This window comes from Hippocampus guttulatus, chromosome 12 (genome assembly GCF_054856545.1).
Source record: "Hippocampus guttulatus isolate MCC_2025c chromosome 12, RoL_Hgut_1.0, whole genome shotgun sequence".
Taxonomy (NCBI): domain Eukaryota; kingdom Metazoa; phylum Chordata; class Actinopteri; order Syngnathiformes; family Syngnathidae; genus Hippocampus; species Hippocampus guttulatus.
Window position 1 is genome coordinate 14,445,549 of NC_141272.1, and position 25,433 is coordinate 14,470,981.

The 25,433-nt window shown below is 42.4% G+C and overlaps 2 protein-coding genes across 3 annotated transcripts; one reads left to right on the forward strand and one right to left on the reverse strand.

Moving 5' to 3' along the window:
- Positions 1 to 501: 501 nt before the first annotated feature.
- spint2 (serine peptidase inhibitor, Kunitz type, 2) lies at positions 502 to 12,649 on the forward strand. The gene is made up of 11 exons (XM_086124658.1): positions 502 to 1,058; positions 2,694 to 2,864; positions 7,321 to 7,407; positions 8,487 to 8,516; positions 8,631 to 8,654; positions 8,797 to 8,958; positions 9,234 to 9,284; positions 9,389 to 9,571; positions 10,677 to 10,721; positions 11,360 to 11,468; positions 12,114 to 12,649. The coding sequence occupies exons 1-11, from the start codon at positions 611 to 613 to the stop codon at positions 12,196 to 12,198; spliced, it is 1,395 nt and encodes a 464-aa protein (XP_085980784.1). The 5' UTR covers positions 502 to 610; the 3' UTR covers positions 12,199 to 12,649.
- Positions 12,650 to 13,044: 395 nt separating this feature from the next.
- Positions 13,045 to 25,389, reverse strand: LOC147197522 (queuine/queuosine transporter SLC35F2-like). 2 transcript variants are annotated; one of them, XM_086124660.1, is made up of 9 exons: positions 25,246 to 25,389; positions 23,683 to 23,789; positions 23,444 to 23,619; positions 18,192 to 18,319; positions 17,071 to 17,230; positions 16,023 to 16,179; positions 15,340 to 15,392; positions 15,089 to 15,243; positions 13,045 to 13,877 (listed from the first exon to the last, which is right to left on the reverse strand). In XM_086124660.1, the coding sequence occupies exons 2-9, from the start codon at positions 23,769 to 23,771 to the stop codon at positions 13,680 to 13,682; spliced, it is 1,116 nt and encodes a 371-aa protein (XP_085980786.1). In that variant the 5' UTR covers positions 23,772 to 23,789; positions 25,246 to 25,389; the 3' UTR covers positions 13,045 to 13,679. The 2 variants fall into 2 exon arrangements, with proteins under 2 accessions (XP_085980786.1, XP_085980787.1); XM_086124661.1 differs by lacking the exon at positions 17,071 to 17,230.
- Positions 25,390 to 25,433: the final 44 nt, after the last annotated feature.

Consider the following 25,433-nt stretch of genomic DNA (forward strand, 5'->3'; position numbering starts at 1 on the left):
CTTATATGACTTCTTTAAAATAATTTGAAAAATAAGAATAAATTGGCGATTTAACTGCAAATCATCACGTTTTTTAATAAGAATAATATACTGTATACAATAAATAAATGTTATATATGTGTGTGCATATATATATATATATATATATATATATATTCATAGAATGGTGTAATGTACAAAAATATTTGTACAGTCTTTCTAATCCCGATTTGTATAATGTACACAATAGGAGTGAATTTTTATGTAATTATTGTTTGTATTGTTGAGCAATACTCTTTGCTGATTGGCTAGAACACATCACGTGGTAGATGTTTGTAGTTTCATTGAAATTCAAACAGCAAATAAAATGGCAAATAACCGGCGACAGGCACGTCTCACTGTTTCTGTAGTCGTGGTAAAGGAATTTATTCAATAGAATCAAATTTAAAAAATCAATAAACATGATTTCGTTTGGAAAACGTCACGTAGTTTCTGTGGGCGTGCCCAGAGCCTCACCTGTGAGTCAGGTTAAATCTGCTACGACATAAAGAAATAGGAAGTGAATCGTCGCCCACGAGATTATTTTCGTCTTTTTACGGGTGCCTTCTTTTTAGCTTTAACATAAAAGAAGATGATGAACATAAAACGAGCGCCCCTCGGGTGTGCTTTGTGGTTTCTCTGCGTCGGTCTGGTTGTTTCCTGCGACTGGAGGCCATTAGACGATGACTTGGGAGCACCGTCCTTCGATGCCGGAGCTACGATCTTGGAACGCTTGGATATCTCCGACCCGGCGCACTGTCGGGAGGAATGCTGTGATGATCTCCGTTGCCAAATGGCTCTGCTGGGCTTCCCGGCGGACGGCCCGGTGGAGTGCCTGCTGGTGAGGTGCTTGATCGGCGGCCACAACGTGTGCGAGCTGAGTCCCAACTCCCAGTTTCAGCTGGTCGGATGGAAGAAGCCACTGAAGGCCGTCCCGTTTGTTGAGAACTCGAAACCTTCCAGAATTAAGACCGACGACCAGCTGTTGCTTGCCGTCCCACTCGTGGAGGCCTCGCAACCCTCCAAAAATGACAGCACAAGTAAGAACCAACTATATAAATGTTGTCATTAAGTGCTGTACTACACAGTGGTGGGAAGTAACGAGGTACATATACTTGGAAGTACGAAGGATTAGCTACTGAATTTAAGTAGATAATATATTCACCGTTTTTTCCCATTGTGTCAATTTATCAAAACTTGACTTCTTTCTCGAAAAGAAATTTTCTACTTGGATATATTTTTTTTTCTTCAGTAAAGGAGTTGGTTTCAATACTGAAACTTTTTTTTGTAATTTGTACATGTACAGTACATGCATATCAATTAACCTCCACATTTGTCATTGAATCATTTAGGAACAACTTACATGATTAATTTTGAGCCAGGTTTGAATGGTAATATTCATTTTGTTCATTTGGAAAATAAGTATATATATTGTATATATAAATAAAAAGTAAATAAACAAAAAAAACATTAATTGCAGCTTGCACTTTATTATTGGTGCCCTAAATTAAGGATATATGGAGTTTAATTCATGTAAAAGGGAATTCTTAACCAGGATCCCACTTACTTGACTTCCCTCAAGGCCCAACAATCCAAATTTTGCTCACACCTCCTGCATATGACTATTTTCTCAATTTTTATTCACGGACAAATGAGAGAAAATGGCAGAACCATGTCAAATGTGCCATATGTTTAACAAATAATACTGGATTGTGGTCACAATGGTTGCGGATCTTCTGTGTACCGTAATCCCCCTAAACAAACAAGATCGACAATGTACTGTAACTTCCTTGTTGGAGGTAAGAAAACACGCATTTGTTTGCGCCAGCACACATCTCATCAGTCAATCAATTCATGAGTTCATTTGCCACCGAAGAGGCAAAATCTTTCCTTATTGAAACACTGCATGGGAACCTGATTATTATTATTGAGTTGCCCAACTGTTAAACTGACATAACAGGAAGTAATGGAGGCTCCAACATTTCGATCAACACGAGCACACCCTTCATCTCAATTATTTTGATTTATTCATTTCCGGCCTCACGCAATTGTCTGGGAACATATTTGTCATTCTCGACAATGTGTGGGCATGTCAGACCGGTTGGTCTGGCTCCTTCCAGCTCGCAATATGACCCCTATAAACAGAAACAAAGCCGATCCGCACGCAAATAAAAGGATTGAGGTGAGAAGTCACCTCCGTGGAAAATTTTCTTTGCTTGTTTTCTTTTGTCGGTGTGAACGCCTGAAGCAACACCAACGCAAACACTAAGTGGAGCAGTGCAAACTTGAGCCTGGCCGATGATTCAAGTGACATTGGCACTGTTTGGTTTGTTTATTTTTTTAGACATTACAACGGATGAAAAAGATGATCACGTTTGAACATCGACCCATACACACACACGCACACACACCCTTAAAACTGGCAGATTTTTCAGATTTTGTACTATTGTAGACTTAAAAAGTAAAGGACAAATTATTGTAAAATAGTCAAATATTCTGCCTTTCGTTCATATCTTTGCTCATTAAGGGGCCAAAAAAAGAAGTTATTTTATTCATAGTATATATTCATCGGTTATCAGAATTGAAATCTGCACTTCACATGACCATTGGGTAAAAGACCTGCTGCCCTTTCAGTGTTGTTTGACTCGATGACTGTATGTGGATTCTTGTTTCAGATCCCTGTCTCCAGCCCATGAAGGTCGGATCGTGTCGCGCCGCCTTCCCCAAATTCTACTACGACGTCGTCAACCAGACGTGCCGCAGTTTCACGTACGGCGGCTGCGATGCCAACGGCAACAACTTCGAGAGCCGCGAGGACTGCGAGGCCACTTGTAATGGAGTCACAGGTGACCCTTTGTTCATTTATTTATTTTTAAATCCTGCTGTTTGATGTCAATGGTGAGACCAGAGTTAAGTCATTAAATAATTGGCCAATTTATTATCTTACTAAATAAATCTTTAGCAGAACTTTACATATAGTTTAACATTTAAATATGGTTAAGTGTAAAGAATAAATTCAAATAATTTTTCATATACAGTTTACATTAGTTAGCATTTATTTATTGAAAATTAGATGCAAGAAATTAATAAAACGTTTGTACATGCATGCATCCATCCATCCATCCATCTTCTACCGCTTATCCGGGGCCGGGTCGCTGGGGCAACAGCTTTAGCAGGGAAGCCCAGACTTCCCTCTCCCTAGCTACTTCTTCCAGCTCTCCCTGGGGGAACCCAAGGCGTTCCCAGGCCAGCTGGGTGACATCGTCGCTCCAGCGTGTCCTGGGTCGTCCTCGGGGTCTCCTCTCGGTGGGACATGCCCGGAACACCTCACCAGGGAGGTGGTCAGGAGGCATCCGAATCAGATGCCCAAGCCATCTCATCTGGCTTCTCTCGATGTGGAGAAGCGGCTCGACTCTGAGCCCCTCCCGGATGACTGAGCTTCTCACCTTATCTCTAAGGGAGAGCCCGGACACCCTGCGGAGAAAACTCATTTTGGCCGCTTGTATCCGGGATCTCGTTCTTTCGGTCACGACCCATAGCTCGTGACCATAGATGAGGGTTGGAACGTAGATCGACCGGTATATTGAGAGCTTCGCCCTTTGGCTCAGCTCCTTCTTTACCACGACAGACCGATACAACGTCCGCATCACAGCAGACGCTGCACCGATCCGCCTGTCGATCTCTCGCTCCCTCCTGCCCTCACTCGTGAACAAGACCCCAAGATACTTAAACTCCTCCACTCGGGGCAAGATCTCCTCCCCGAGGGTGGAGATCTCCGGGGGCACTCCACCCTTTTCCGACTGAGGACCATAGTTTCAGATTTGGAGGTGCTGATTTTCATCCCAACCGCTTCACACTCGGCTGCGAAACGCTCCACTGAGAGTTGGAGAGCCCTGCTTGAAGGAGCCAACAGCACCACATCATCTGCAAAAAGCAGAGATGCAATACTGAGGCCACCAAAACAGACCCCCTCAACGCTTCGGCTGCGCCTAAAAATTCTGTCCATAAAGGTTATGAACAGAATCGGCGACAAAGGGCAGCCTTGGCGGAGTCCTACCCTCACTGGAAACGATTCTGACTTACTGCCGGCAATGTGAACCAAACTCTGACATCGGTGGTATAGTGACCCGAACAACCCGCATCAGGGGGTTCGGTACCCCATACCCACGAAGCACCCCCCACAGAACTCCCCGAGGGACACGGTCAAACGCCTTCTCCAAGTCTACAAAACACATGTAGACTGGTTGGGCGAATTCCCACATACCCTCGAGGACCCTGCTAAGAGTGTAGAGCTGGTCCACTGTTCCACAGCCGGGACGAAAACCACACTGCTCCTCCTCAATCTGAGGCTCGACTTCCCGACGGACCCTCCTCTCCAGCACCCCTAAATAGACCTTACCAGGGAGGCTGAGGAGTGTGATCCCTCTGTAGTTGGAACACACCCTCCGGTCCCCCTTTTTAAAAAGAGGGACTACCACCCCGGTCTGCCAATCCAGAGGCACTCTCCCCGTTGACCACGCGATGTTGCAGAGGCGTGTCAACCAGGACAGCCCCACAACATCCAGAGCCTTGAGGAACTCCAGGCGGATCTCATCCATCCCTGGGGCCTTGCCACCGAGGAGCTTTTTAACCACATCGGTGACTTCAACCACAGAGATAGGAGAGCCCACCTCAGAGTCCTCAGACTCTGCCTCCTCCAAGGAAGGCGTGTTGGTGGAGTTGAGGAGGTCTTCGAAGTACTCTGCCCACCGGTTCACAACGTCCCGAGTCGAAGTCAGCAGTGCCCCATCCCCACTGTTCACAGTGTTAGTGGTGCACTGCTTCCCCCTCCTCAGACGTCGGATGGTGGACCAGAATTTCCTCGAAGCCGTCCGGAGGTCGGCTCCCATGGCCTCACCGAACTCTTCCCACGCTCGGGTTTTTGCCTCGGCGACCACCGAAGCTGCGTTCCGCTTGGCCAGTCGATACCCGTCAGCTGCCTCTGGGGTCCCACAGGCCATAAAGGCTCGATAGGACTCCTTCTTCAGCTTGACGGCATCCCTTACTGCTGGTGCTGGCCGCCTCAACAATAGAGGCACGGAACATGGTCCATTCGGACTCAATGTCCCCCGCATCCCCCGGGACATGGGAAAAGCTCTGCCGGAGGTGGGAGTTGAAACTCTTTCTGACAGAGGATTCCGCCAGACGCTCCCAACAAACCCTCACAATACGTTTGGGTCTACCAGGACGAACCGGCATCTTCCCCCACCATCGGAGCCTACTCACCACCAGGTGGTGATCAGTTGACAGCTCCACCCCTCTCTTCACCCGAGTGTCCAAAACATGCGGCCGCAAATCCGATGATACGACCACAAAGTCAATCATTGAACTGCGGCCAAGGGTGTCTTGGTGCCAAGTGCACATTTGGACACCCTTATGTTTGAACAAGGTGTTCGTTATGGACAATCCGTGACGAGCACAGAAGTCCAATAACAAAACACCACTCAAGTTCTGATCGGGGGCGCCGTTCCTCCCAATCACGCCCTTCCAGGTCTCACTGTCATTGCCCATGTGAGCATTGAGGTCCCCTAGCAGAACAAGGGCGTCACCAGCAGGAGTACTCTCCAGCACACCCTCCAAGGACTCCAAAAAGGGTGGGTACGCTGAGCTGCTGTTTGGTGCATATGCACAAACAACAGTCAGGACCCATCCCCCCACCCGAAGGTGGAGGGAGGCAACCCTCTCGTCTACCGGTGTGAACCCCAATGTACAGGCACTGAGCCAGGGGGCAGTTAGTATGCCCACACCTGCTCTTCACCTCTCACTGTGAGCAACTCCAGAGTGGAAGAGAGTCCAACCCCTCTCGAGAGAACTGGTACCAGAACCCAGGCTGAGTGTGGAGGCAAGTCCGACTACATCTAGTCGGAACTTCTCTGCCTCACACACCAGCTCGGTCTCCTTCCCTGCCAGAGAGGTGACATTCCATGTCCCAAGAGCTAGCTTCTGCAGCCGAGGATCGGACCGCCAGGGTCCCCGCCTTTGGCTGCCGCCCAGCTCACACTGCACCCGACCCCTTTGGCCCCTCCCATGGGTGGTGAGACCATGAGAAGGGGGACCTACGTTGCCTATTCGGGCTGAGCCCCCCATGGGTGTAGGCCCGGCCACCAGGCGCTCACCAATGAGCCCCACCTCCAGGCCTGGCTCCAGAGGGGGGCCCCGGTGACCTGCGTCCGTGCAAGGGAAACTGAGTGCCATTTATTTTATTCATCATTAGGGGTTTGCGAGCCATGTTTTGTCTGGTCCCTCACCTAGGACCTGTTTGCCGTGGGTGACCCTGCCAGGGGCATAAAGCCCCAGACGTGACGGCTCACGGAGGGGACATGCATGCAGTATTTTTTAAAATAATTCCTTGATTAATTTCTTGTAAATAATGAAATACAAAAATATTAGTATATGGAGTAATTACAGATATGCATGCAACTTTTTAAGAAATTTGTTTAATAATTAACTGCAAATAAGACACTGAAAAAAATAGAAAAAAAATGACCAACTTTACATCTACTTTTTAAAAAATGAAGTTCTTGTAAATGATAAACTAAAAGAGATTTGTGAAATGATCCATTTAAAATAATGCATTAACATTAAAAGATGGTTCATTTTTAAAATTCAACATTTCTGCATCCATTGTGTAAATAAGTGGTGAATTATTTATCGAGGAATTTATCATGGACAATTAAAAAAATGAAAACCCGTGTGTTTATAATAATACATTACATTTGCAAGCGCCTTTCACAACACTCAAGGACACTTTACAACCAAGAGCAATAATAAAACCACAGATAAAATAATAAACAAAGAAAGAAAGATTTAAGGTGGATAAGCAAGTCTGAATAGGTGGGTTTTGAGCTGGGTTTTGAATATGGAATGTGGGTTTAGATATGTGGGAAAAGTTAAGTCAACCCTGGTGGGACTCGAACCCACAACCTTTGAATGTCTGCTTTAGTGTGACTAGAAGTCCAACGCACTATCTATTATGATACAGAGTCTCAGGTTACAGCGGCCAAGAAGTCTTCAGAAAAGAAACACCAGCTGAGAAATTTGCGCTTTTATTCCATATCGTTGGTATCCTTTTTAAGGTACTTCGTGTGCCAGTTAACAGGTAGCACGTCACTAGTAGCGGGTCAACGAATGCACAGTAGTACAGCTCAAACGGCTTGCCGTACTACTTCTGTCACAAAAGCTAATCTTTCAATTTAACTTTACGGTACAAGAGTACACGACACGCTAGAAAGCTGTGATAGCCCTCTCTGGTTTTGTCCTCAGGTTCTGTTCTTCCTGAAGCGTCGACGGCGGCGAGACCTCGCAGTTCAGTGAAATCTCTTCGAATGGCGCAGCCCATCGACGATCAAAGTAAATAGTCACAACCATACAAAATGCTCCAAGGTGTAGCGGTGGAAGTTGTGCTAATAGCGGGTTAGCATTTTGTTAAGGACTTGACGACAACAAAACTACGGTCGCTCTTGCGCTGTTAGAATGTGGCTAGCCGAAGTAGCAGCACAGTGAAGGCTGAACACGGTGACAATATCTTTGCTTGGCTTGTCGTCTTCATGATATCTTAGCAGGATTGGTACAAAGATTTTAGCACAGCTCTCAGTACTTGTACAAGTGCCACGTTCGGTGTTGTGCTCAGTATCAGGGTCTCTACTAGGATCAGTACAACTATTGCTACGCTAGCATTGGTATTGTATTCATGACCAGGATCTGTACAAAGACTCAGATCATACTAAACCAGTACAAGCACTGATCCTCATACCCATGCTGGTGTCGTATTTAGTAGGATCAGCACCAGGGTTGGAACTAAATTCAGCGCTTCTCTCGGAATTCAAACCAGTTCAGTTTTTACTTCTTCCTACTCCCTTGAACATAATAACTGTGTTGTATGAAGATTGATTTCTTTCTTTTTTTATCTACCTTATTTTCTGTCAAATTATTACTGTATATATGTTTTATGTTCAATAAACAAACAAACAAACAAACAAACAAAAACAAACAAAGTTCCAGGATTGATAATTGTATCATGACTAAATTTGGTACTGTATTTAGTACCAGGATTGGTACTAGATTCATTAAAACTATCTGTACTCAGACCACGATGAGTATTAGGGTCATTGTGTTCATTTTGGCACTGTATTTAGTATCAGGGTGGATAATAGTATCAGTACCAAGATTGGTACTAGATTAAGTACAGCTCTCATTACTGGCCCCAATATCAGAATTGGTACTAGGATTATTATTTTGTATCAGAGTCTATATTGGGTTTGTTATTTAGTTTAGTAGTTGCTTTTGCACAAGATTAGGAACAACTGTCACTATTCAGACCAGGACATAGATTGGTACAAGGATTAGTATTTGATTTGGTGCTAGATTTAGTACAACTGTAAATAATTGGACCAGTACCAGGATCAATACTCAGTATTTTGTCTTTGCAGGTGAACTGTGGGACGATGTCTTGGATAAAGGTAAAGTGTGAGTGACTGGTCGCCTTGATACGGAGAGATTATTGATATATTGATGTACAGCGATAGTGTACAGTAATGTGACACATCTCTCACTTTCTCTTCTCTCTCCTGTAGTGCTCTCTGCTGAGGACTATTCTGGTATGATACTTTGGTTTGATATTCTTTTTTTATTTTATTTTTTGCGCTCTCAAACAAAGAAGTTGAACAGTGGTGGCATTTAGTGGCCATGGTTGGGGTACCGGTTCACATGGGTGACTTTCACTTGCTGTGGGCCCATTAGAGCGGTGTGAGGCCGAGCCGATGGCGGGTCCGTGCAGGGCGGCCTTCCGGGCCTGGTACTACGACAGCCAGGAGCGCAAATGCAAGACTTTCATCTACGGAGGCTGCAAAGGCAACAAGAACAACTACGACAGCCAACAGAGCTGCTTGGATACTTGCCACGGTAACAAGAATACTACCATCAATACTACATCTGCTTCAGTGCTACTAGTTTTAGTGCTAGGGTCAGTGATAGATTTAGTTCAAGGGTCATGTCATCGTGAGATGTAGTACCTGGCATGTATTAAATGGGTTGAGTTCCCCAGATTTCTTACCCTAGTTTAGGGCTGGACCATTTTGAAAAGTAATATAATTATATATATATATATATAAAGTGTGTGTGTGTGTGTGTGTGTGTGTGTGTGTGTGTGTGTGTGTGTGTGTGTGTGTGTCCTGCAGTGAGCGTTGGCCCCACCCCCAAGAAGCTTTTCTCATCTGATTCGCCTTCAGGTACACTCTGACTTCTTTCAACTTTGCCCTCTTTGTCTTTCTAGTCAGATGACCTCAAACAAGTTCTGCCCTTGAACGTTAGATGCAGTGTATATTTTGTTTAGTTTCAGAAGACGACTGTTTGTCATCTCCTGACCCGGGTCCTTGCCGCGCCGCCTTCCCCAAGTTTTACTACGACCCGGCCACACGCAACTGTCAATCATTCATCTATGGAGGTTGTGGTGGCAACAAAAACCAATACAGCAGCGCTGAAGAGTGTCAGACCCGATGCAGCGGCGCCACAGATGGTAACGGCCCACTTTTATTTTCATTCTCACCATGGTCGTCTGTACTGAGATCAGTAATGGGATTGGTACTTGAATCAGTACTCCGGTCATTACTCATATTGGGATAAATTTTGGTACTGGATTTATGATCAAGGTTGGTACTGGGCTCAGAACCAGGGTCAGTAATGGCATCCGTGTTAGAGTTGGCCCTTGGATTAGTAATACATTTAATAATTAGGAACTGGGTCAGCTGTTTAACAGGATCGGTACTAAGATTTAATAATTACCATTAGTACAATACAATATAATGCAACTTTACAAGCACATTTCACAACAGCTGCAGCTGTAACAAAGCACTTTATATATAACAGAAACATAACTAATACAACAAGTAAAGAAAGTGAAAACAGTATATTAAAACAGGAAATGAATGATACTAACACATATACAGTCTAGAGGTACATTGCCACTCCCGGTATTACAACTGGTACCATGCTTGGTAAAGGGAACAGTACAATTATCAATATGAGGAAAAATACCATTGTTAGTACTAGATTTAATACCACTGTGAATGTAAGGGTCGGTACCATACTTTATTTCTTTGTCGGTATGAGGGTCAGTGTTACATTCAGTGCTATATTTAGTACCTGAGTTGGTAGTTGGGTGAGCGCCAGGATAGTTGCTAGATTTAGTCATGGGAGTAACCGTGTCAATGCTAGTATAAGTAGCAGTGTCTGCATTTAAGTTAGTACGGTGCTATGTTTAAACCCTTGGTTGGTACTTGAATTAGCATCTACCAATGCTACATTCGGTGCTATTTTTATTACCTGGGTTGATACTCAGCTCAATAACAGGATTATTATGAAGTGCTAACATCAGAATTTTAATTCTTCATTTTGTTCTAGTATCAGTATTATGTTCAGTCCAATATTTAGTATATGGGTCGGTACTACAATTAGTGCAGTTGTCAGTTGTCTCTGTACTACATACGCGCTCAGAACCATGAGCCATACTATATATTTAGTACCAAGGTGAATACGAGCAACAGAACCAGGATGGGTACTAGAACCTGCCCACGTTTTTGTCTGTTATGGTGTCTCATATTCCCCTGTTTTTGTTCCTTCAGGTTACTTTGCAGGTCGGGATAAAACACGCAGCCGCTGGACCGCCGGTAAATCCTCACAATCCACACATCATACGCCAGCTAGTTCATATTTGTTTTTATAAACCAATGGACTCAGTGCTTCCGCTTTATACGTTAACTGGTACGTTCACTTCCGGTTAGCATCTAAAACGATTGTGACAACATGGGAAAGAAGCTCAAACTCCCACGCCACCATACAAAGAACTAGTTGGGGTCCGAGTATTGACCCCTGGGGAGCCCCACCCCCAGTTGGCGGCATTCACCAGTTGATAGTTGTCCACTCCCAACCTAAAGCTTGTGTGTTTGATTCTGAGCCCCCTTGACCATGCAAAAGTGCCCTTGAGCAAGATGCTGAACTCCCAGTTGCTCCCGATACTGAGTCATCTTCAGTTGAATGAGGAAACGGTTTGAAAATGCTCTGAATGCCTTGAAGGACTGTCAAGTAAAAGAGTGAAAGAGGCCCACAAACTGAACTTTGTATAGCGTGGCACCTCAACAACAGCCAGGAAGCAACAAGTTGCCATTTTTACAAATTGTCCAAAGCGGGACTCAAACCCTTCACCTTCTGGCTCCAAAGTCCAAGCCCTTACAGATGACCTAATGTACTGTATTACTTGTATTAGCAACATAAATTCTATGTTTGTCTTCTCCTTGGTGGTGTTTAGCCTTCTTTGTTCTCCTGACCCTGGCGGCCATTTGCACTGTGCTGGTGTCCACACTGGTGGTGACCATGCTGAGACGTCTGAGCCTGACCCGCAGAGCCTCTGTTGTCAGGTGGGTGGAGCCATCGCGCGAGACACAACTTCGAGCCTCACTCCAAACAACAAAACTAAAAGCTCTATCTTGGGTCATACTCCAGTCAGTGCCGAGGTCTGTACAAGGATCAGTTCTAGGATCATTTGTAGAATTATTAACACCGTCAGCGCTTTGAAGACTCTGTACTGCATTTAGTGCTGGGCAGTACTAAGATCTGTGCTAGCATAAGTATTTTAGTTGGCACTAGAATTAAGACCTCTTCCAGTACTTGAATTAGTACAAGAATTGGAACTGTATTAAGTGCCTGGCTTGGTACTGGAATTAGTACCACTATCTGGACTAGGATCAGTACGACAATCAGTACTGTTGTGAGTGCTTGGATACGTACTGCTATCAATACTAAAATCAAGATCAGTACTAGAATTATATAGAATAAAAAACCTGGATTGGTGCTATTGTTGTCCGTACTTTGATTCGTACGAGATTACCAGTATCTGGGTTGGTACTACTCAGATCAGTACCAGGGTCTGTTCTAAAGTGGTCACATTGGTGGTGACCATGCTGCAATGTCTGCGTCTGTCTCCCGTCATGTAGGTGGCACGATGACGCGAGCTCTCGACCTGCTTGCGATTTGACAGGTTTGTTTGTTTTGTTTCTCTTCAGTGACAAGGAAGAACTTCTTCCAGAGGTGCGCTCGTCTTTGGAGTCTCTGAACTTTCCGGCCTTGCCCATCAGTGGCAAAGCCTGAGAAGCTGGGGGGATTGCTTTAGGTGGCGTACCTAATAAAGTGAGTTTTTACTCTATTGTCTACTTCCTGTCTTTATGCTAGGGTAAGATAAGCAAATGAGCACACCGTTTAATGGTAGGATTTATTGTCTTTGCTTTAAAGCGTTGATTTGCACCACTTGGCATGTTTTTAATGTTTTTATTTTATTGCTGAAGAACAGTGAGCAGCCTGAGTCACGTTACCTTTTAACATTTAATCACTTTTCTGGTCAACATTTAAGTGAATACTTTGTAATTTTTTTTCTTATATTACATCTACAAGTTACAGCACATTGCATGAAAACATGAACTATTTGCATTTAATTAAACTTTTTCATGATGAAATTTGACATTTCAGTCAGATTTGCAGCTGGATTGAATGTAAAAAGTCGATTTGCTGTTAATGAAATCACGAATAAAATCAACTGTTTCAATCTGTCATTATCAATTCAAAAACATTGAGAACATTGCAAAAACACATTTTTTGATTGTTGGTTGTTGTTTTTTAAAGGAAATATCACTCTGTTGGAAAAAATGATCTACAATAAAGGAAGTGACAGTAAGAAGTTGAATGAAGTAATTCTCTGTTGTACTTCAACTTTTAAAATGACTTCAACCCTTGCGATTGAAGTGTCATTCAAATTAGGTCTAGGGCGGGAGTCGGCAACACACGGCTCCAGAGCCGCATGCGGCTCTTTAGCGACATCTAGTGGCTCCCTTGAGCTTTATAAAAAATGTTTGAAAATGGAAAAAGATTTTGATAGTAGGTTAATATAGCTCAAATAGATATAGATACATGTTGCAGCTCCGAAAAAGGAGAGCTGTGGTGTTGGTTTTTTAAAAGCGTACACTTTATTTATGCTTTTAACAGTCTCGACAGAGACACGTCTGCGTCCCACTCCGTGCCTTCTCTCTTCTCGTTCGACTCGAGAGGCGTTCACAGACAACCTCCGAAAAACGGAAATTAATGATCACTTCACTGACACTAAGAAAAGTGAAAATAATGCACCAAAACAAAAAATCAAGTGAGTAAATCACAAAATAAATTCTATGGGGGCGCTTGTGAACACACAACAAAGGAATGAATAACAAACAATTCTGAGACAGTCCAATCTCCTACATACATAAAGCACGTGTTTCCTTCATTGTAAGTTTTATAGAAGGCTTTTATTTTTGTGCGGCTCCAGACATATTTGTTGTTGTTTTTTTGTCCTATATGGCTGTTTCAATATTTTGGGTTGCTGACCCCTGGTCTAGGGTGTTAATTCATTCAGTACCAGCCAATTCTGCACCAAGTTTGAAAAGACGTTTAGAAACGTCTTTGGGAGTGAATGAGTTAAGTAAGCGTTTCAAACTGGACTTCGGGTTTCAAACCAAAGTTGGGGTTTCAAACAAGTTTTTGGCTTTCAAGCGTTTCAACAGTTGTGGTGTAAGGAACAAATGTGAAAAAAAAAGTCTGAAGTTTCACAATCGAGTGCAGTCAATTGGAATTCTCTTACACTGCTTCTCTCCGATCACCGCCACTTCCTGGTTGGATGGCTGAGCAGTGTTGTCATGGCTACCCCTCTCACAGTTGGAGGAGGAGGGGTCGATGGGTACGGCGTTGAAGGTGATGAAGCCAACAAAGATAACCACCAGAGACACCACGTACAAACCTGAGAACTGAGGGAAACAGGGTACGGGTTTCAGAGTAGGGTTCCAAAAGAGGGTTAATGTTTCAAAGCAGGATTTCAAGACAGAATTAGAGTTTCAAATGTGGCTTTGAATCTAAAATATAAGATTAGGGTTCAGGTTTCAAAATAGGGTTTTTAACACTGGATATGGTTTCAAAGTAGGGTCCCAAGCCAGGGTTGGGGCTTCAAATTTGAGTTTTAAAAGAGTTTCAGACTCTAAAGGAGGGGTTTTTTTTGAGCCAGAGTTAGGATTTCAAGGTATGTCTTCAGGTTACAAAGTAGGGTTTCAAATAAGGGGTGTTTCAAGCCATGATTAGGGTTTCAAAGAAGAGTTAGGTTCCAAAGTAGCCTTTTAAACAAGGGTTAAGGTTTCAAACAAGTGTTCAAGTTTCAGTTTTGAAAGTAGGGCTTCACGACAGGCTTGGCCTTTTTTAGGTTTTAAACCAGGGTTAATGTTTCAAAGTAGGGTGTCAAGCCAGCACGTTTGCATGACCAGAAATGAGAGTGAGGGTGTCATGTGACAATCATGAGTTAGTGAGGAAAGGGTCGAGTTGACACCACTTGAATTCTTCGGTTACTTATTAACTCTTTCAGAGAGCACGGTGACATGCTCGCGGGCGTCTTCATCATCATCATCATCATCTTCTTTCTTCAACCTTCATCACCATCCTCCTCCTCCTGGGAAATCGGCCCCCGTCAGAGGCCCCCCCCCGCCCCCCCCCCGGATCCCACACCCGGTACGACTCTCGCTGATGCCTCACACCCAGTGCGGGCCCCGGAAGGGCCCTCGCCTGATTATTGTTTAAGGAGGGTTGTGGGGCGGCTACTCCCACTCCCCTCTGTTCCGGTGGGGCAAGCGCTGGGCGCGTCACCTTCCGATGAGACCCCACCTCCTTCCCCGCCGGCTGGTGGGCATTTAGCCGTGTCTGGGGCCCAAGAGCCCCGGCGTTCCGCCTCGCGCCATTTGGAGGCATCCCACCACGCGAGGCTTCGTCTACATTATTCATCATCGTCTTCATCATCATCATCATCTTATCGCCATCGAGGTTGTCATCCTGATTATCTTCAACCTTGTTTTGGAAATCACCATCGTTGTCATCTTCATGGTCTTCGTCCGCATTGTCAAGTGTCATCACCATCTTCCCACGGTTTTTGCCCTCGTCTTCGTCACGGTCATCAGGGCCTCCCCTCACTACTCACATTGTAGTGGAAGATGAAGATGCCACAAAAGATGCTGAAGACGTCGGCGGTGAGCATGGACAGGTTGACGGCGGCGGCGCTGCTTTCCTTTATGACCACGGGCATCAGGCTGTACAAACTGAACATGCAACACGCGAAGGCCCCAAACAGCAGAGCTGACCGCAAGAAAAATGGAGATTTATTGATAGATTAAAAAAAAAAAAAAAGCAAAGGTCATGTATGACGTGATGATGGTGTCGTGTGCCACTGACCTACTTGCCAGCTCCACTGGATGGCTGACACTTGGCGAAGCTCCAGGGCCACCCTAAAACAACACAGAACAAAGACATCAAACTTTAACGCTGATGTGTAAACACCAAGAGTTTGTTTTGGTCCATAAAAACTCACTATGTACAACTAAAATTGGAATAATAACAATTAACTATATGTACGAGCCTTTGGGGTTGATTTCAAATATTTATTTCGAGATTCGTGCATGGCCGTTAGCCAGAAGAAGAGACAATCTGGGAATTGTCTTCTTTATGTGTGTCGCACACAAGCGATGTGCTCAAACAGCAGCCAAAAAATAAAAATAGCCACCAGGTGAATTTTTTTTTTTTTACAGTATAAAAAAAAAATTGTACACTGTACAACTGCATTTGTCTAACTTTAGAAGCAGTGTTATGGACTTCACTCATTGTTAATTCAAATCTGTGGACATTGTACACAATGATTTAAAGTAATATTTTTATTACACAACACTAACCATGGTGGGGGTTTTTTATGTTGTATGCATGTAAAATACCATAAAAAATGCTTCAAACTTACATACATGTTAATACTTCATCTGCACACTTGCAAACAGTATGCGCACTTTCACGCCTATACTTACATGTGCGCACCAACATATGTACACTTAACGGTGCATACTTACATACGTGTACCGTAACCTTACATTTGTATTGAACTTATGATGGTACCGAAGAACCCCATCATTCCCAGGAACTCGAGGCGGCTTTGATTCTTGACGGCATACTCCTGCCAAACGTTGGATATCCCATAGAGGGCAGCACTGAGCAGCACTAGGCCATCACCCAGCAGGATGTTGGAGGCTACACAAACCCAGAAAAAAGAATGGACCAAGTGTATAGTGTGCATAGGGCAACGACAACAAAAACAACAAAAATCTCGCTCAAATCGAAAAAACATCAAAAACACTCTTACTCCCAAAAAATAAATAAAATAAAACCTCACACAGTGACGAAAGAAGCAAATTATGTTGTTTCCCGTTTTATGGGTGGGAATTAAAGTTTTTTGGGGTATGGGTGTGTAGAGAGAGTTTTGGTGAGTGGATTTTTTTTATTTTTTAGGTTGATTGTGAGTTATTTGGTATTGTGAGAGTTTTCTGCTGTGTGAGTGTTTTGGTAAGTGTGGGAGTTTTCTCATACGAGAGAGCTTTTGGGTGAGAATGAAAATTTGGGGTGAAAGTCATTTTTCTGTTTGTGTTTTGGTCTGCGTGGGAGCTATTTCTAGGTGAGGGAGTTTTTTTTAATGTGTGAGAGTTTGATTTGGATGGGACTTTCGGGGTGTGTGTAAGAGTTTTTTCTTGTGTTTTTCTGTATTTGGGTCTTACTGTGAGTTTCTTTGTACGAGGAAGAGTTGGTTTTGAATTTTTGGTGCTTGTGAGAAGTGTTTTGGGTGTGAGTAAGAGTGTTCTTTGTGAGGTTTTTTTTAGTGTGTTTTGGGGCGAATGCGAAGGCTTTTTGTGTGTGTGTGTGTGTGTGTGAGTGGGTTTTTTCGTGGGTTTTTTGGGTGAATGAGAATATTCAATTTTGTGTGAGAGTTCTTGTTGGCATTTGGAAGATGATTTTGGTGAATGAGGGAGTTAAATGTTATTTCTATTCAGAACCTCAGAGAAACTCAATACATCATCACTTGGAAGTTTCCATGTTGTTTGCATTGATGCAGAGTGCAGACACAGTTGAGGAAAACAGTAATCTTACTAGAGCCCTGGTCTCGCCCCGCCAGTAGGTCAGCCCCCACCATGGCGCCAACGCCCAACAAACAGATGCAGACGGACACAAAGTGGATGGGACGGTACCGTGTCCTCAAGAGCCACCAGGACAGAAACATGACCACCGGGATCACAAAGCAGTCCAAAAGCTAAAAAAATAAATAAATAAGGATAACAAATTAACAAAGCTAGCTAGCTCATATATACTCTATATTGATTTAATTTTAGGTGTGCCCTATAGTGCGGAAAATACTGTGAGTGTGTGTGTATGTGTGTATATATATACTGTATATACAGTATATATATATGTATATATACACACATATATATATATATATATATAAATGTAACATTCCGCACTATAGGGCACACCTAAAATCAAATCAATTTTCTCAAAAGCCGACAGTGCGCCCTATAATCCGATACGTCTAATGTAACTATGTTTATATTCCCCATGGAGTTGTTTCCATTAGTTTTCTGATGCCATCTGTGGTGACTATTAGCAGGAAGCAATTGTAACGTAAAATGGTTCTGCCCGACACTAATTGACATGTGCATTTGTTAACACAGACTCAAACCGAGAACTACTTTGTCAGCTCTGCGCAGCCAGTATGAAACAAAAATAATACGGAAAGCATAATTAACGACTGACTAAATGAAGGAAGAAGGAGACAAGCAAGACTTCTGAGGATATTTAGCCCCTTGTGGATGTGAGCCTTTTTGGTGAATCAATCATCTTCATCATTTTTGTCTTTCATTTATTGTTTTGTTACGCCATTTGTATTTATACGGTTCATCTCCGTGTTTGTGCCATTCAGTGAAAGTGCGCCTTATAATCTGAAGCACCTTGTAGTGCAGAAAATATGGTACATATATAAATAAAATGAACAAAAGAACTGAACTTTTTTTGGGATGGGGGGGCGGTCACTTATTGCTTTTTCATATTTGAGGGTAACCCAAAAACCCTCACCAAACAACAGGGAAACTTGCAAAAGTGCAGATTTTTTGCCATCTTTGCCGATATTGAAAGCGCTAATATCTGCCGGCCAAATAATCGGTCAAACCCTAGTAAGAACTTCAATGTAATGGGCTGTTGGGGGTTTGACCCACCTGTATACTGGTGAGTGTGGTGTACTGGTAGGCTTTGACCACGCTGTAGTTTGCCTCCACGTCCACCAGCCCCAGCAGGAAGTACAGCAGCCATCGCCTGCAACCCATCTGGAACACACTCACGGGACCTCCCCATTCAAAAAGGGGGACAGGCCTGAGCATCAGCGACGGCTCCTTTCCGTTGCGTATGAATGCATCAATTGGAATCAGTGTGTATGTATGCATGCCGGGAGACCGCTGACTTCCAACAAAGGACTGGTTGTCAGTCAACTATCAGGGCAGATTTAGATCAACAACAGATTGGTTGCCAGTCAGTTTTAGGTCACATACGCCATGCTAAACATTGCGGAAAAAGAAACAGACTTGCTGGGGTCCGTGCATAAAATTGGAAGTTAAACTGCAAGATGTCCCCTTGCGGATGATGTCGTAGACGTGACGCGGGCAACTCGAGACTGCCTTGCACCCCTGATCGTTTGTCCAAAGCACCCTCGCCGCAATTTTGACAGGTGTACTTTTAAAATATTTTAAAGATGATTATGATTATCACAGGGTTCCCGCTCTTCCACTTGCTTTTTATTTATGGACCCTTTTAAGGACTTTTGAGGGCTAATTTAGCCATTTTAAAGGACTTTTTCATGTATAGTATGGCATTTTTAGCCCCCAAAAAATGCCCATGTATAGTCAGGCATTTTTTTAACGCAAAAAAGATGACCATGTATAGTGTGAGGTGTTTTGAGCCAAAAAAAAACGACCATTTATAGTCAGGCGTTTTCAGCCCACAAAAAATGACCATGTATAGTAAGGCGTTTTTAGGTGAAAAAATAAAAATAAACGAACATGTATAGTCACGCGTTTTTAGCCGAAAAAACCGACCACATATAGTAAGCTGTTTTTCGCGAAAAAAATGACCATGTACAGTAAGGCGTTTTTAGCCGAAACAAACGACCATGTACAGTAAGGCCATCTATAATAAGGCGTTTTTAGCCGAAAAAAAATGACCATGTACAGTGTAGCTTTTTCAGCCAACAAAAAACAACCATGTATAGTCAGGCATTTCTTAACACAAAAAAGACGACCATGCATAGTGAGGTGTTTTGAACCAAAAAAAACCTACCATGTACAGTGAGGCGTTTTTTTAACCCAAAGAAGACGACTATGTATAGTAAGACGTTTTTCGCCGAAAAAAACGAACATTTATAGGAAGGCGTTTTCAGCCCACAAAAAACGACCATGTATAGGAAACAGTTTTTAGCGAGAAAAAAAAGACCATGTATAGTAATGCGTTTTTAGCCGAAAAAAAACAACCATGTATAGTAAGGCGTTTTTAGGTGAAAAAAACGACCATGTATCAAAAGGCGTTTTTAGTCGAAAAAAAAAAAAACGACCATGTTTCGTAAGCCGTTTTTAGCCCCCAAAAAAACGACCATGTATAGTAAGGTGTTTTTAGCCCAAAAAAAAAAACGACCATGTATAGTAAGGCGTTTTTTTGGTGAAAAAAAAACCCGACCATGTATAGGAAGGCGTTTTTTAACCCAAAAAAGACGATTATGTATAATAAGGGGTTTTCAGCCCACATAAAACGACCATGTATCGTAAGGCGTTTTTAGGTGAAAACCCCCCCAGACCATGTAGATAGTAAGGCGTTTTTAGCCCAAAAAAAACGACCATGTATAGTAAGGCGTTTTTAACAAAAAAAAAAAAAAAACGACCATGTATAGTAAGGCCTTTTAAGCCCCCAAAAATGACCATGTATATACTCAGGCGTTTTTAGCCCAAAAAACGACCATGCATCGTAAGGCGTTTTTCGCCGAAAAAATTGACCATGTATAGGGAGCTGTTTTTAGCCAAAAAAATGACCATGTCTAGTCAGGCGTTTTTCGCCGAAAACCCCCCGACCATGTATAGTCTGGTGTTTTCAGCACACAAAAAACAACCATGAATAGTAAGGCGTTTTCAGCCGAAAACCCCCCCAACCATGTATAGTAAGGTGTTTTTTGGTGGAAAAAAAAACGACCATGTATAGTAGGGTGTTTTTAGGTGAAAAAAAATGACCATGTATAGTAAGGTGTTTTTAACAAAAACAAAAAAAAAACGACCATGTAAAAAGTAAGGCATTTTTAGCAAAAAAAAAAAAAGACCATGTATAGTAAGGCGTTTTTCGCCAAAACAAACGACCATCCATAGTCAGGCGTTTTTAGGTGAAAAAAACGACTATGTATAGGCAGGCGTTTTAGCCGAAAAAGTCTTTTTTTTCTTAATTTTTAAAGATGGCCATGTATAGTGACCCGTTTTTTTTTTTTTTTTTTTTTTAAAGACAAGCATGAACACAAAGGTGGTTTTTTTAAACCGGACCAAAATGTCTAAACCGGACCAAAATGTCTCTTAATTTCACATAAACATCTGAACATACAAGCGACACACAGGTAGGCCGGAGCAGGACTCGAACCCCGCACCATTGGGGTGGGAAGCCAACGCACTAACTAGTTGGCCACACAGCTGCCTTCTGCTCAATGACTTTGTTGCTACTGTACCTTGCTAATGTACTTTATGGTCTAAAAATGTTAAGTGTTCCATTAAACTGTTGCACATGTTTTTAGGGTGTGGGACGAAACTAGAGTTTCTGTAGAGACCCCATGTACTTGCCACACAGGTAGGGCAGAATTGAACCCTGTACCTCTATGCTGGAAAGCTGACGCTCTAACTGTTAGGCCACGGGCCCTCAAGTGCAAGTCAGTATAGTTCTGTGATTTACTTCTCTGAAGGCCAATGTGAGATCAAAAGGTATCTTGATATATTGTAAGGCCTTTGTTTTTTAAAGATGAGCATGTATATCAGGCATTTTTTAAAAAAAGACTTGGATGTATTCATAACGCGTTTTTTTTTTTTTTTTAAACCTGACCAAAAGACCATGTGGTCATCAGGTAACCATCAGAACATACAAGTGCCACACAGGAAGGCCAGTGGTGGACTCAAATCCTGCACCTCTTGGTTGGGAAGTCTACACACTAACCAGTTGGCCACCAGGCGGCTTTCTTCTCAATTACTTTGTTGCTACTCTTCTAGAACGGACTTAATGGTGTGAAAAGAACCCCACCATGTATCGTCAGGCGTTTTTTTTTTAGCTGGAAAAAATGATCATGTATAATAAGGCGTTTTTCACCCAAAAAAAATGACCACATATAGTAAGGCGTTTTTAGCCCCCCAAAAAAGACGACCACCTATAGTCAGGCGCTTTTTACCGAGGAAAAAGACCATGTATAGTAAGGCGTTTTAGCCCAAAAAAAACGACCATGTATAGAACGGCGTTTTAGCCCAAAAAAACGACCATGTGTAGTAAGGCGTTTTTAGCCGAAAGAAAACGACCATGTATAGTAAGGCATTTTTAGCCCCCCAAAAAAGATGATGTATAGTAAGGCGTTTTTAGCCCAAAAAACGACCATCTATAGTCAGGCGTTTTTTACCAAAGAACAAGACCATGTATAGGAAGGCGTTTTGAGCCGAAAAAACCAACCGCATATCGTAAGGCATTTTTTGCTGAAAAAAACAACCATGTATATATAGTCAGCTGTTTTTAGCCCAAAAAAATGACCATGTATAGAAAGGCGTTTTTAGCCCAAAAAACGCCCATGCATATTCAGGCGATTTTAGCCGAAAGAAAACGACCATGGATAGTAAGGCGTTTTTAGCCCCCCAAAAAAGACGATGTATAGTAAGGCGTTTTTAGGCCAAAAAACGACCGCATATAGTCAGGCGTTTTTTTACCTCAGAAAAAGGCCATGTATAGTAAGGCGTTTTTAGCCGAAAAAAACAACTGCATATAGTCAGGCATTTTTGGCCCAAAAAAACAGCCATTTATAGTCAGGTGCTTTTAGCCAAAAAAATGACCATGTATAGTAAGGCGTTTTTCACCGAAAAAAACGTCCATGTAGAGTAAGACGTTTTTCACCGAAAAAAACGACCATGTATAGGAAGGTGTTTTTAGCCGAAAACCCCCCCGCATATCGTAAGGCATTTTTTACTGAAAAAACCCCACCATGTGCAGTATATAGTCAGGCGTTTTTAGCCCAAAAAAATGACCATGTATATAAAGGCGTTTTTAGCCGAAAGAAAACGACCATGTATAGTAAGGCATTTTTAGCCCCCAAAAAAGACGATAGGTAGTAAGGCGTTTTTAGGCCAAAAAACGACCGCATATAGTCAGGCGTTTTTTACCTAAGAAAAAGGCCATGTAAAGTAAGGCGTTTGTAGCTGAAAAAAACAAGTGCATATAGTCAGGCATTTTTTGCCAAAAAAAACCAACCATGTATAGTGAGGCGTTTTTCGCCGAAAAAAACGACCATGTATAGTAAGGCATTTTTCGCCGAAAAAAACGACCATGTATAGTAAGACGTTTTTCGCCAAAAAAAAAACGACCATGTATAGTCAGGCGTTTTTAGCCGAAAGAAAACGACCATGTATAGTAAGGCATTTTTAGCCCCCCAAAAAAGACGATGTATAGTAAGGCGTTTTTAGCCCAAAAAACGACCATCTATAGTCAGGCGTTATTTACCAAAGAAAAATACCATGTATAGGAAGGCGTTTTTAGCCGAAAAAAACAACCGCATATCATAAGGCATTTTTTGCTGAAAAAAACGACCATGTATATAGTCAGGCGTTTTTAGCCCAAAAAAAATGACCATGTATAGTAAGGCGTTTTTAGCCAAAAAAACATCCATGTATCGTCAGGCGATTTTAGCCGAAAGAAAACGACCATGGATAGTAAGGCGTTTTTAGCCCCCCAAAAAAGACGATGTATAGTAAGGCGTTTTTAGCCCAAAAAACGACCATCTATAGTCAGGCATGCGCATTTTCCGACAAAACTCTTCATTGGAAGGGTGGGGAAAATGACATACAAAAATGAAATGAACACCACGGGTTAATTTTTCTGGATTTTTATTGATTTTAGAAGCTTTCCCTGGAAATTAGGGACAATTAAGAACATAATTTTACAACCTTTTTTTTAATGAATTTTTATTAACTTTAAGGACCCGTGGGAACCCTGTATAATTCATTCAATGAATTGATTTCCACAATGATCAAGATGGATTCTTCCATAGAATATTACTTTTTTTTGTTTTTAATCCAGTAAAATACATGAAGTACAGTTCAGTTGTATTTAAGTCTGAACTGTAATACAGTTGTATTTAATAATGTGTGTGTGTGTGTGTGTGTGTGTGTGTGTGTGTGTGTGTGTGTGTGTGTTTGCAAGTCACCTGTCCTGCAGAGCAGCGCCGGTGTATAAGTGGCGCCAAGGAGCGCGTAGTGTAGGACGCTCTGCAGCATGGGAGCATCCACCCGGAAGGCAGAGCTTAAATACTGAGACGACACGGCCGTACCGCACACCAGCGCAGCCAGGACCTGACCCAGCGACAGGGTGCGAGCCAGACGCCTGTCAAAAGAACTCGCTCACAGGTCAAAGGTCATATATGCACATGCTTCCCGGTGGACTCACCACGTTAAAGCCTCCGTGAACCTGGCCGGCGAACATGCGCCAAAGCCACCCCGCTCGGGACGAACCTCCGGATCTGCGTCCGGAGACATCACGGAAGAGTCTTGTCACTGCCAGGGAGAGGTCTCCTTCAATGACTTTTTGTGTCTTCACTCTTAACACTGAATGATTTACTAAGAGAGGGCAATAGTCACACATTACCTTATCAACACGTGTGTGTGTGCGTGTGTGTGTGTGTGTGTGTGTGAGTGTGCATAATGACATGACGCAGCTTCTGTTAACATCAATGAGACACAGACAACTAGCATGGGTTAACTATGGTTATGTTGTTTTGCGGAAGAGTGTGTGTGTGTGTGTGTATCTATCGATAGATCAATAGATAGATATACACTCACTCTCCTACACTCTCTCTCTCTCACACACACACACACACACACACATGACGACTACTACTACGACTACTTTATGTCTTAGGATAAAAGTGAATGTTTTAAGTGACAAAGTCACATAAAAAGTTACATCTATAACCAAGTTTAAATGATTTGTTGTTAAGTGACAAAGGGCTGACAAATACCGTATTGGCCCAAATATAAGACGGTGTTTTTTGCATTGAAATAAGACTGAAAAAGTGGGGGTCGTCTTATATTCGGGGTCTAGACATTATACCCATTCACGAAGCTAGATGGCGCCAGATATCATTGAAGCGAATGCTGAACTTGACTCCCCAGGCCAAAGTGAACCCCTGCCACGAAGAATAAAAATAAAAATAGCGGTAGTATGAAGAAGAAAATTAAAAAATAGCGGTAAGAAGGAAAAGAGAAGAAAATAAAAGAGATAAGAGAAAATGGAGAAAATGGAGAAACGTAGTAAAAATCTGGAGAAAAGTGGGTCGAAGTTATGTCATTTACATTTCAAAAACCAGAAGCCATTCATTTACGAATGTGATTGCACTTTAGATTACATATTTAAATGTTCAGATATTAAGATTTGAATGAGGCAAAATAACATGCTTTTTCTCTCCAATATATTGTTATACTCATTTGTTTTAGATGTACTGTAATTATTTTCTGTCTAAAAATTAATTTGGTGTTCAAAAAGTCTTTCAAACTTGAGTCTTGAAAAAGAGGGGGTCGCTTATAATCAGGGCCGTCTTATATTCGGGCCAATACAGTAAATGTGTTATGGGAAAATAAATAATGTCTGGATGTGGAAGTTACCAACGTGTATCCTCTTCCAAGATGCTTTATGTAATAGATGAGTTAAAAATACATTTTAACAAATAAACCTGTAATAAAAGAGTGTTAAAGTAGCTACATGTAAAAATGTTATTTACACATGAATTCACAAATAATTCATCAAGGATGTATTAATAAAGTTACGGAGTAAAAATGGAATAAAGGTTGAGCACGAAATTAGTTTAATGAATGTCCAATGCAGATTTTGAAAATGAGAGTGTTGACATATTTTCGACACTAGCTTATGTTTTTGCTTCAATAACGGTGGTTACAAAGACACGAAAGTGGGTTGGGACCAACAGAAAGCAACAACCAATCATAGTGAAGGTACCTGATGACTGACAGATGATGTGTTGTCCCCCTCAAAGAAAAGTTGGTCGAGGAATGTACTGGATGTAAACAGGCCACTTCAAACTGGAAGAATGATTGTTGGTACAAACATGAAATGATATTAGTGTAAAGTTGTTGTGTCAGATGTAAAGTTGAATGACATGTCTTCATATGAGCTACAGTAACGTG